Source organism: Periophthalmus magnuspinnatus, chromosome 23 (assembly GCF_009829125.3).
Source record: "Periophthalmus magnuspinnatus isolate fPerMag1 chromosome 23, fPerMag1.2.pri, whole genome shotgun sequence".
Lineage (NCBI taxonomy): Eukaryota > Metazoa > Chordata > Actinopteri > Gobiiformes > Gobiidae > Periophthalmus > Periophthalmus magnuspinnatus.
In genome coordinates this window covers 1,522,715-1,535,269 of record NC_047148.1, presented here as the reverse complement: position 1 = coordinate 1,535,269, position 12,555 = coordinate 1,522,715, and the positions used below count along the sequence as shown (strand labels likewise).

Below are 12,555 nucleotides of genomic sequence, written 5' to 3'. Positions count from 1 at the left end.
CTGTTCTAGTCAGATTGCTAGTGGACAGTGCCTTCTATCTATCTTCAGTATACTTGGCTCCTCCCTTCAGATGGATCTAACTTTTGGTTTTACTACAGATCAGGCCTGGACGATTTAGGGATTACGCAGATATCTTTAGAATTAACCAATATGAAACAACCTGTTTATCTTCATGACGAATGCAATCTCTGCACCCACCTTTTTCTCTGACGATGACCAATGAGAGCTCGCGGACACCGCCCTTTCTCTGACGATGGCCAATCAGAGCTCTTAGAGCCGCTGTGGTTGGTTTGGACGTCCTCAGTGAGCATGCGCGTGTACACACGTAGTAAAGCCGAGTAGCTTGCGCTAACCGGAGCTAAAAACACGGAGGTATTCGTAGATTGGGGTTTATTAGCAGCTCCCACACACCGTAGAAACTCCTTACTCTGGTGTCAAGCAGCCAAGACTTCACCATGGTCGGTGTCAAAGTGATTGGCAGCGACCTAGACTTCCAGCCGGAGCTAGCGGCTGCCGGCTCTAGGCTCGCCCTGGTGAAGTTTACAATGGCCGGGTAAGTGCTGAGATGCACCTGAGGCCCTGGTGTCAGTACGGGGCACTGGGCTTTACAGAGGCTGTATTAGAAAATCCGTGGGAGCAGTCAACATACTGTATTCACCTACCAAAACGTGAACAACAGGGTCATTTATAGGTGATTTTGTTATAGACTTGGCTTGTATATTATGTTTTTTGAATCTCCATTGCTAGTGCTAGCTGCCTGTTTGCTTAGGATGACATAGCAATACTTGGATGTAACATGGTTTAATGTACTACACTTAAAACTAAAAAAATATTGCATTGTTTTGTTTTTTTCTATTTGTAAGCATAAATATAAACAAGCAGGCATGAATCTTCAGTGAGATTTCACACAAAAAATATTATGATGGCTAAATTAATTCTTGCTATTGAAGTAATATTACAGGTCCCTGGAATGAGATAGGGCTGACTTAAACCCAATAATTTCCATCGGAACTGTGCTAAAATACTGGGTAGTATAATTATTTAACATTGATCTTTCCCATGTCACACCTGTTTTGGTTTGTGTTCCTCTCTTCATTTGATTCCTCTGCATCTTGTTGTCAGGTGCCACCCCTGTGTCAGGATTGCACCTGCCTTCACCATGCTGAGCAACAAATATCCACAAGTAGTATTCCTGGAAGTGGATGTCCATGTCTGTCAGGTGAGTCCAGATAGGAATACTGATGCCTGTTACACATAGCCAGGCTTTAAGTGTTGTTTCACAGTTAAGTTTCACAAAGTTGGTTAGTGGCAGAGTCCGTGAAGTCAGGGTGTCTGTGCAAACTCACAGAGAAAGAGTACGGGCTGCACGATTTGTCAGATTTACACACAGAATGAGCTGTCTTATAAACCAGGGGTCTCCCACCACCAGAGCAACATATTATATATTTAAAAAATGTTTTTTCCTCATTTTTATATATATATATATATATATATATATATATATATGTATGTTTTACTCTGAAAATATTGTGCAAATTACCCTGATAAAACGTGAATATTTCGTTTGGAGTTTTATGCATTTTGCTCTGTTATTACCACCCTGCCTCCTTCCACCAGTTCCTGAAAAAATTCTATGTTTATTTCTGGTCCTCATGAGAAAAAAGGTTTGAGGCTACTGTTCTAAATGGCTTAGTACACATATAAGACTGTTAATTACAAGATTCTGTCCGATGCTCAGCCCACAAGCTATAAATAAATATTCAAAAAACCTGATACATAACTGTATATAGCAACTTATGTACAGTAAGCACATCGCATTAGACAAACGTAATGCGATGTGCAGTAGTTTCATTAGCAGGATGCATGCTGATTGTGTTGTGATAGTGCTCTGAAGGGAGAGTGGCTTAATGTGGGGAGCAAAAGGAGAGGGGTTCAGAGCATCAAAAACAAAAGTGAAACTTCTAAGACAGGCAAGAAAGGCAAATATAGCATTTTCAAAATAATAAATGGTAACATGGTTATACTACATGTTTGGCTACATAAGTTATGTGTTTGAAGTTAATACCCCAATAGGAGTAAAATGGTCCCTGTTCAATATTGCCATGTAGTCTTACTGTAGTTCTGATTACGGTAAGACCAAGATCATTCTCAAACTATTCAGGAAAGGTCAATTTTGTCTTTATCTTTTAAACCCAACAAACCTTGCTACTTTGCCTTATTGTGGAATAGTAATTGTGAATATTTGACCTCTCATAATTCGCATCAGCTGTTAGACTTTTTTTTCATCACTGCTACACTTTTTTCAGCATTCCCATTTCCCCATTAAGCCCACAGAATCTTTTTAATACCAGCTTTCCTGACTACTAAACAAGAGAACCAAACCAAGTAACACCGTGAAGAGTAGAAAGTCGTAGGAATGATGGAAATGTGGCTTTAGTACCACTGAACAGGTAAGCACTGAACTGACTTAAATGTATGTGTTTGTGTGTAGGGCACAGCAGCAGCTAATAACATCTCGGCTACGCCCACCTTCCTGTTCTTCCGAAACCGCGTCAGAGTGGACCAGTACCAGGGCGCCGATGCCAATGGGCTGGAGGAGAAGATCAGACAGCACACGGAGAATGACCCGGGCAGCAACGAGGATTCCGACATTCCCAAAGGATATGTCAGTACATTTGGGAATATTTTTGTGCTAGGACGGGGCAGCTGGAAATAGGCCTGAGTACTCCTTTCATGAATGAGAGATGAAGACAGAAACACTGAGCACAGACCAAAAAAATAAATAAAATTCAGACAGTGAACCCATGTGAGTGCAGGTGCAGTAAATATCTCCTATTGTGTGTGTGTGTGTGCTGCTCAGATGGACCTGATGCCCTTTGTGAACAAAGCCGGCTGTGAGTGTCTGAACGAGAGCGACGAGAGTGGCTTTGACAACTGTCTGACCAAAGACGCCTCCTTCCTGGAGTCTGATTGTGACGAGCAGGTGAGTGCACTGACCACATTGACCATTAGAGGGCCACGACACGTCACTGCAATATGCCTGGGCAGTACAGCCAGTTATTTAGAAGATCTCATAGTCCTATCTCTGTTGGGCTTTTCTTCCACCAAACTATGGGGGATATATAGGGTGTCCATAAAGTCTCTTTACAATTTTAAAATTTAATTACAAAGGCAGTTGATAAGATGCATAGATTTAGATTTGTTCTGTTGTATGCAGTGGTTATAAAAGTTTTTAATCACATTGCATTTTTGTATGTCAGGCATCCTGTTGATTAAAGAGGCATCCTTTTGAATGAACCCCTAAGAAATCGCTACTCCTCAAAAGAAGGTACAAAGTGTATCATGAGTTCTATGGGGCTATGTTGAAGATATATATCCAACAAAGATATGGGTCATTACTGAACTAAAGAAAAAGATAACAGACGTGATCGCAACCATTGAACATGGCAAGACATCATGTACCATCTTGATGTGCTTCGTGCGACTAATGGTATTCACATAAAGGTGTATTAAATGAGGTGAAAAAAAAACAACTATGGAAGCCACTGAGTACAATAGAACAAATCTGATTAAGATATTTTATCAGTTGGTTTTGTATATGGACACTCTTCATTTATTCACGTTTTTGTACTCCTGCATTATTAGGCATTATTACCCCCAAATTTTCCAACTTGTGATATCATGAAGCAGGAGTTTTCAAATTAGTATCTACCTTTTCCCTTATGTTCAGTAGATATTGGCAATTCCGTAATGGCCTTTTGAGTGTTTGAATGCCCCTGCTAACTCAAGGTGCTTGTGTTTGTGCAGCTGCTGATCACCATTGCCTTCAGTCAGCCTGTCAAACTCTTCTCCATGAAGCTGCAGTGCTCAGACTTCGGTAAGGCCTCTGCTCACACTGGTGTGCTTCTGTGTTGGGTTTCATTGCTGTTCAAGTGCATAGGACAAATGTTCATAATTTTCTAATTATTATGTGTTTAACAGCTAAGTTTTATACCAATCGAATAAGGAAGTAGGACTAAGTTCTAAAAAGAAGTCCCTCCATCTGTGTCATCAAAACACAAAATTCCATCTAAAATCCAGGGACAATTTACATGGAAGGAACATGTTTTTTTAAAGATGGTGTGTTATGCTAGGTGTACTTTTTGGAGCATTCTACCGTGTTATAATGTTCACTCATCAAAGACTACTTTCACACTAAAGGGTGTGGCCCAATTTGGATTTTTTGTTTGTATCAAATTTTGTATGTAGTTGTTCACATTATAACAAAAATTAAACTGCTATCTAACCATAATGTGAACAGAATGTGGCCACGAAGTAACCAGCATGTGCACAATGTCACACGTCGTCACACGTCGTCACACGTCGTCACACGTCGTCACACGTCGTCACACGTCGTCACACGTCGTCACACGAAGATGTCTTATGCTACGTTCACACTGCAGGCCAAATACATTTTTTTTTACGCATATGTGACCTGTGTCTGATTTTGTTTCCTCAAGAAAAACACCTGAAGAGGTTTTAGATGTTATCCATGCATGTTGGAGTAATCTAACGACCTCTTCCGGGTCCTGTTCGAACCCTCCTTCCCTTTTTTACCCAATTCCAAGCACTTTTACTCACACCATGGACTGCATACGTCAGAATGAGGTCAGTCACGTTCACACCAAACTTGCCTCGCTTCAGAGTATGTGGAGCCGCTCCGAGACCTTTTGTTTCAAGCGCTCTCAGACCAGCTGTTTGCTGCAGTCCAGAATGCGCTGTCATGCTTACACTGGCCCAAGTGTGCCACTCTCGGCGCAAATGCTCTTTTACGTCAACGTGACTAGTGGCAGTGTGAAAACGATCTTACTCAAGCACTTCTCTCATCCCCTCTGCACTTAAGTGTGTTGGGAAGTGCAAATCATTAGATTCATGGATCACACACCGCTATTTAATTCATGTACACTTTTAAAATTGTATTTATGTCCCTCTAAAGATGGAAGCCTCCTCTGGTTTACCATTTCCATGGTGAATGCTTTTTTCTGGGATCCATTGATTGAAGTTTTAGGTGTTCTGCTAAACTTAGGGTTTCCTAACTCCACTCCAGACGTGCTTCATGAAACGGAAAACTCTGAGTTGTCTGTCTCAGGGGAAATTAATCCTGAGCTAACTCCTAAACCCAAGGTTTGATGAGTCTCCTTTGTGAAACAGTGTCATTGAAAGTGTGTTTTTTTTTCTGATTATGTAAAGAAGATGAGCTTGGGCCCCTGTTCAAAGTATGGTTTCTTGGTAACATTGATTTACCTCTATATATGTCACTTCAGCTGTCTATGTGCAACCATGAAGTAAAAGGATAATAATATTGTAATCTGTAAATTTACATTACTTTGATTTGAGAGACACATGCTGGCTGAATGTTGGTGGTATGACTGCTCTGTGTTATGTGCCTATCCACAGCTCAGGCCCCTAAACAGGTGAAGCTCTTCATTAACCTGCCTCGCTCAATGGACTTTGATGATGCTGAGCACAGTGAAGCCACTCAGAGCCTGGAGCTGTGTGAGGAAGACTACAAGGATGAAGGCCTCATACCTCTGCGCTATGTCAAGTTCCAGAATGTGCAGAGTGTCACGGTGAGGGACTAGTGTTGTCACAATACTAAAATTTCAAACTATTTTGACACTAAGAAGGAGACTCGATACTCAATGCTGATTCCAATACCATGACAATAATAAAACACTCTTTATTTTGACAACAGAGTGTGATTTTCAGTAGTGATGGGTAATGTATATCGGTTCCATCATTGGTATCAGCCAATCTTGATACTGATTCTATACTGATATTGTTTTGCACTGCCCCATTCTATGTGTGCCCTTTTTGAACAGACTAATGGCCATTTGTTTACATTAACATGTAAAAAATGACTATATATACCAGATAAATCCATTTTATTATTTTTTACAAAAGTGAATTTGTGATAGTTACTTTAACTAAAGATAAATTTGTGTATTGGTTATCGGCCACAGCAGCAGGCCAAATATCCGATATTGGTATCGGCTCAAGAAATCCACATCAGCCCATTTCTAATTTTCAACATTAAATGGTTGTACTTTCTTTTATTTTACCATGTGGCCTTATATCTGTATAATCTGTGTTGTCCATGTATTTTCAATAGTGGTTTATGTGTGTATATTAGTCTCTGTGATCTTATGGTTGTTCTAATACAGTTCAAGATCATTCTAAAGCTATTCAAGAAAGGTTAATTTCTGTCCTGTGAATGTGACTTTTTTTTTTTTTTTGCTATCGATACCTGCTCAATTGAGTATCTAATGATTTTCAATACTTTTGACAATCCTCGTTCTGACTTCATCACTAAAGAGCTCCATAGGTTGACATCACATGAACCTAACATGTAGGGTCTTGATCTGAGTTTAAAAACAAGGTACAACTTATTTCAAACAAAAAAATATCCATGAGTGTGTTATTATCAATGAGCGCAAGATGTTTTTCAAAAGCACAAAAGTGAACTGGCTTGTTTACTAGGTTTTGATATTCAAAAATACAGTTGTGATGGTTATCAGTAGAGAAGACTTGAAGCGAATGATTATACTGCCATGTGTCGCTTCTGAACCTCTCATATTTTCTCTGCAGATGTTTGTAAAGTCAAATCAAGGAGACGAGGAGACGACCAAAATCAACTATCTCACATTTATCGGAACTCCTGTCCAGGCCACCAACATGAACGACTTCAAACGGGTACTGAGGGCCACAGTATTAGAAACAGATCAGAGAGGCAACACTCTGTTATGAGCTCATACTTTTGGTAGTAGCAGCAGTAACACCAAAACATTTGTCTGCTTTATAGACACAGGTGTTCTATTGACACCTGTGGATCATTGTTATATTTTGGACAGTTTAAATCACCATATTCGTCTTAAACAACTTGATAAAAGAAACAAGTCCGCTGACTTAACCGAAAACTGCAGTGCCTAGCACCTCCGATTGATAGCTGCATATCACGCTAGTGACCTAAACTGCAACAGGTTTCAAAGTGGCAGAACTTTTGAGCTCAAGTTGTCAGTTACCATCATGGTTTGAGTGACATGCTGTTTGTTCACAGTGAAGTGTAAACTATCACTAACGGCAGATTGCTTTAGTTACCAGTCAAAGATATTAAAGGTGCACTGCATAAATTGGTGCTTATTGCTGGAGTATTACACAGTATGATATGAATTTGTATTAAATTACTGATTGTTATTGCTAAAATTGCAAACATGTATTCTTATATTGGGGCAGGCTTGTCTCATCTCGGATCTGACCTGTAACTTTGCCTGGCAGCATTACCTGCTTTTGTTCACATTAAGGCACAAGTTAAATGCCATACTGTGAAACATTCTTGGGAAAGCAGTAACATCTCCGTGGAAAGGAGCATGTTGCAGACCCTCTACATGAAAAGTTACATAGGGACACCTCTAAGTGTCGACTTATTGTCCAGCTCTAACATGAATGCGTTGTAACTTTCAGATGAACAGTATGTGAAGTTTAAGCATTGTGATTTGAATGCTTTGTGTGCAGGTTGTGGGGAAGAAGGGAGAGAGCCATTGATGGTGCATCGGTGGGACTTGGTCGGGATGTGGTCGGGGCGTGCCATATGGATTACAGATTAACTGTTTTTATGGGTTTCTGCGCATTTCTCTGTAAATAAAGCCAGTCTTTTCCAAAGGCACGTGTGGAGAGTTTCTCTATTAGGAAGGTTTACTCAAACTTGGTAGTGGTATGGTAGTGGTAGTCATATGATTGTGACCAGCTTTACTCAAACATGTGTGGATGAAATAAAACATGACTCCAAGTACAGTTGAAACCAGAGGTTTTACATGCACTACATAAAAAGACGCATATGCTTTTTTTCCTCTGACATGAAATCAAACTAAACATTTCCTGCTTTAGATCAATTAGGACTGCTAAAATTATTTCTATTTCCTAAATGCCAGAATAATGAGAGGAGGATTTTTGTAGGGAATTTTTTATTACTTTATTCAATGTCAGAATTTTACATCTTTACATGTTGAAATCATCCAGATAGCAACCTTAGCGGTTAAACGAGGAACAGAGCAGAGCTGAGACAGTTTGTCCAGTGCAGACCCAAGTGCGTTTATTTGAACACCAAAAATATTTACAAAAAAAAATGTAAAAGAATCAGCATGGCAGTACATCCCATACATACAGCACCCTCTCCTAACCAACTGAGGTTTGCTCCTTTCATAGAGCACCTCCCTAATTGGCTGAGCCCACTCAGTATTACAGGTAAGTTTATCCACATCCAATTATATATAAAAATTAAAAAAAAACTCCAATTAAACAGTGTAATCATTTATTCAATTAAGTTGCTAATTAAAATAGAGCTCTATATTTACTTTACTTTATTTTTTTATTTTTTTTAACAATGAACAATAATTAGACACCCAAAAAACTAAAATATAGGACACCCCTCCTTGTTAGCACCCAGTTGTCTGCCCCGGAACCTTCTTAAGGTGCTTCGGCTCCCCAGGGACTAATTTGGCCGAAACACCTAAGGCAGACAACATGGGTAAGTTAAAATTTGCAACAATTCAATTACAATGAATTAACTGATACAACATTTATCAATAAAGCATAGTGGTGGGTAGATGAGGCCTCGTGAAGCGTTTTGGCACATTCCCCAAACTCTATTGATACTGTGCCGGTGCAGTGTTGATGTGTTGCTCTATACTGACACCTGTTGGATCTGAAGGTGTACATCATTACACACAACTTAGTTGACGCGTAAGACACGCTGATTCAATGACCTACTCATACTTGTATACAGAATATTATTTAAGTTATTGTATTTCCTGTATTATTTTATATCATATGTGAAAATGTTGTGAATGTAATTTACCAATCACTCCAGAAGTTTTATTTTATTTTATTTTATTAAAGAATTTTACTCAAAATTTTTACATAAAAATTCCAATTATAGTTCGAAAAGGTGTGGATATGTGTTTCTTTGGTTTGGTTTTTCTTTTGGTTTCCCCAATATTTTAATGGATCTCCTCTCCTAAGTAGCGCTGGACCTCAATGATGGAGTCAGCAGTTGCATTGGTAGATTGTCTGCATACTTCATCATCTAACTGCTGCCAAAGGTTATCTGAAATAATAAAAAATACATTGGAATTTTAGTTTTTGTCATCTACTCCAAATTAGCACATATTAGCAACAAAATAAATGCACAAATAAGCTGATAACACTGAACAATATGCCTGAAGAGAGTGAGTGCTCTGATGAAGGTCCAGGCTGTGGCTCAGAAGTTCTGTGGGCAGTTATTGCAGCACTCTCCATTTTCAGTCTGTTAACTGCCTCATTACACTTGGAGGAACTACGAAAGCCGAGTGTTTTAAATCTGGGGTCTAGAAGTGTTGATGGGGTCAACACACTTAATGTCTCCAAATTAGAAGCAGTGTCTGTGACACGACACCTAGGTTGGGCATGGAGATGTGTGGCTGCTTGTGTGTGTAAATGTGAAGAGTTGCACTCAAGTGCACAATACAGAATTTTCATCATGGGGATGACCTTTGATCCTGAAACTCTCCTCTCCTCAGATAACTCCACTGTGGCCTGAAGTGCTTCCCTTAAGATGTTAAACTGAGCAGCCGTAAGTGGAGTTATGTCTGTTTGAAGAGAGGCAAGAGCTTGTTCTTTCTCATCAGAAAGCCGTGACAGCGTCTTATATGTGCTGTTCCAACGTGTTGGTACCTCGTTGATAAGTTTCAGGGCAGGCCGTCCCATCTGCACCTGAGCAAGCTTTTCTTTGGCTATAGTGCTGGATCTGAAAAATGATACCATTTGTCTAGATTTGTGTCTGATGGATGAAAGTTCAGGGATTTGATCACAGGATTTCTTAACAATTACATTTTGTTTGTGTGCAATGCAAACTAAATGCCAAATTTGGAGAGTTCTTGTTGCTGCAATCATATTTGGTGCTTCGTCGGTCACAAGACACCTTACTTTATTTGTAATGGCCCAGTAATCCATTATGCCCCTTTTGAATTGGGCCAAATTGTCAGCAGTGTGACTTTTTGGAAAGTGTTTCACTCCTAACACAGATGTACACAATTGCATATTGTCATTAATGTAGTGACAGGTAAGAGCCAAGTAAGTCTCCATGTTCAAAGAGGTCCACATGTCAGCTGTTATACTCACTGCCACAGCTTGCTGTACTTCCATTTTCTCTCGTTCCAGTTCCTCCCATGTTTTTTGCTCACCATTTCTTTGACAGTCTGAAAATGAAACAAAATCAATATACAGGGCTTAACAAATTTATTAGACCACCTGTCATTAAAGCAAGAAAACATCCAGCATTATGAGGGTTCTCTGCATTTTACCATTTTGAAAATCACAGTTTTTATAACCAAATGTGAGCTGACACACAATTATCCAGGCATGATATTTGAAAATTGAAACAAGTTAATAACTGTACTTTTATATATATATATATATATATATGTTCAGTAATATGCACATACTAATGGATTAACCATTTCAGAAACATAAAAACTATTTCTGTGATCACAAGTGCTGTTTACCTATGGTTGCTGTGGCATAAACCTTGAGTCAGGTAATGGTCTAATAAATTTGCTAAGTACTGTACTTCAATCAAATATTACATGATGAGTAACATCAACTACATTTTCTAGACAAACCTTTGGCAAAATGTATGATGGGTCAAGGAGGTGAATGAGCTCCCTGAACCCCTCACTCTCCACAATGCTGAGGGGTTGGCAGTCCTTTATAATAAAATTAAGGACTGCCTGGTCTAAAGCAGTCTTCCTAGATGCTTGATGTTCAAAAATAATAAGACATATATTAATATAGCAACCATGAGGAAGCTGTTCAATGTCTGTATACCTGAGATCATTCTGGGTGTATTTGGCACCTCCTCATTTTCATGCTTTGCTCTGTAATGCCTGAGCATTGAGGAGGTGCTTTTATTGATGTATGATAACTCTGTCGAGCACATGCGGCATTTAACCTGCATATAATGAAATAAATAATTTGTACTGAGAGTCACAGTGCTGTGTGGGTTTTAGATCAAGTGGAAACAAGGAAATACAGTTACCTTAGTTGGTGTTAAAAGATCAAAATGATCCCACACAGCGGAATGTTTTCTTTTTCTCTCCGGCTCCATTTTCTCGATGTAGAAGAGAAAGTGTTTTTTAATCTTTTGATGGGTAATTTTCTTCTTCACACAGTGATTCATCCCGTTGACAGATGCAGATGCGGGACTTTTAAACACAGTTTAAAACAGCAGCTGTATCGGTCACGTGACTTTATCTTAAAGTGACACGCGCATCGAATAAAACATTTTAAACTTTTGTGTATATTGTCCTTTCTTACTGCTAGCCTCAAAGATAGGCCCATGTAATGGACAAGCCACATTACACATGCATTCCATTAGTATTTCGTACCATTGCCTTTAAACTGTATGACTTGGGTTAAATGTTTTGGATATCCTTCCACAAGCTTCTCACAATAACTGGCAGGAGTTTTGTCCCATTCCTCCAAACAGAACTGGTGCAACTGGGCTATGGACATGCCTTTTCAGATCTGCCTGTGCATTTTCAATAGGATTAAGATCAGGGCTTTGTGATGGTCACTCCAAAACATTTACTTTGTTATTCTTTAGCCACTTTGTAACCGGTTTTGCAGTATGTTTTGGGTCATAGTCCATTTGGAAGACCGATTTGCTCGCAAGCTTTAACTTCCTGGCCAATGTATATAATGTTACTTCAGTATTTACGCATAACCCTCCATCCTCATGATGCTATCCATTTTATAAAGTGCACCAGTCCCAGCTGCTGCAAAACAACCCTCAACATGATGCTGCGACCCTCGTATTTCACAGTTGGAATGTCGTTCTCAGGCTTGCAAGCTCCCCCCTTTTTCCTTAATGATGCTCATTATGGCCAAACAGTAAAATTTTTGTTTTCTCAGACCACAGGACATGTCTCCAAAAATTAAGTGTACATTTGCAAACTGTAATATGTCTTTTTTGTTCCTGTTGGAGTAATGGCTTCTTCCAGGCAGAGAAGCCATTATATCCCATATCGGTAAAGCAGTTGTTTCACTGTGGATAATGTCATACTTTTACCAGCTTCAGCCAACATCTTTACAAGGTTTTTGCTTTTGTTTGTGGGTTGATATGCACATTTCAGACCAAAGCACAATAATCTCTGGAACACAAAACCTCCTTTCTGAGTGGTATGATGGCTGGACATTGCCATGGTGTTTATACTTACATATAATGGTTTGAACAGGTGAACGGGGCACCTTCAGGCATCTGGAAATAGCACCCAAGGATGACTTGTGCAAGTCCACAATTCTCTTCCTGATATCTTGGCTAATTTATTTTTGAAATTCCCATATTACACAAAGAAGCAGTGTTTCAGGTGTGCCTTCAAATACATCCACAGGTGTGTGTCTCTAACTAACACAAATGTTGTCAGAAGCATCCAAAGACATGACATCATCATCATCATCTGCGTTTTTCCAAATTGTTGAAAT

The 12,555-nt window shown here is 39.4% G+C and overlaps 1 protein-coding gene across 1 annotated transcript; it reads left to right on the top strand.

Annotated features, from left to right (window-relative positions):
• The first annotated feature begins 307 nt into the window (after nucleotides 1–307).
• txnl1 (thioredoxin-like 1) lies at nucleotides 308–7,698 on the top strand. The gene is made up of 8 exons (XM_033989430.2): nucleotides 308–553; nucleotides 1,123–1,219; nucleotides 2,492–2,665; nucleotides 2,861–2,983; nucleotides 3,808–3,877; nucleotides 5,437–5,609; nucleotides 6,628–6,732; nucleotides 7,552–7,698. Exons 1-8 carry the CDS (start codon nucleotides 456–458, stop codon nucleotides 7,579–7,581), a joined length of 870 nt encoding a protein of 289 aa, XP_033845321.1. The 5' UTR covers nucleotides 308–455; the 3' UTR covers nucleotides 7,582–7,698.
• Nucleotides 7,699–12,555: the final 4,857 nt, after the last annotated feature.

Bases quoted from the DNA above. Each gene is read 5' to 3' on its own strand.
- txnl1 (XM_033989430.2), top strand. From the start codon at position 456: ATGGTCGGTGTCAAAGTGATTGGCAGCGACCTAGACTTCCAGCCGGAG. The intron at 2,666-2,860 runs GTCAGTACATTT...TGTGCTGCTCAG, and splicing joins CCGACATTCCCAAAGGATAT to ATGGACCTGATGCCCTTTGT. The intron at 3,878-5,436 runs GTAAGGCCTCTG...GCCTATCCACAG, and splicing joins GCTGCAGTGCTCAGACTTCG to CTCAGGCCCCTAAACAGGTG.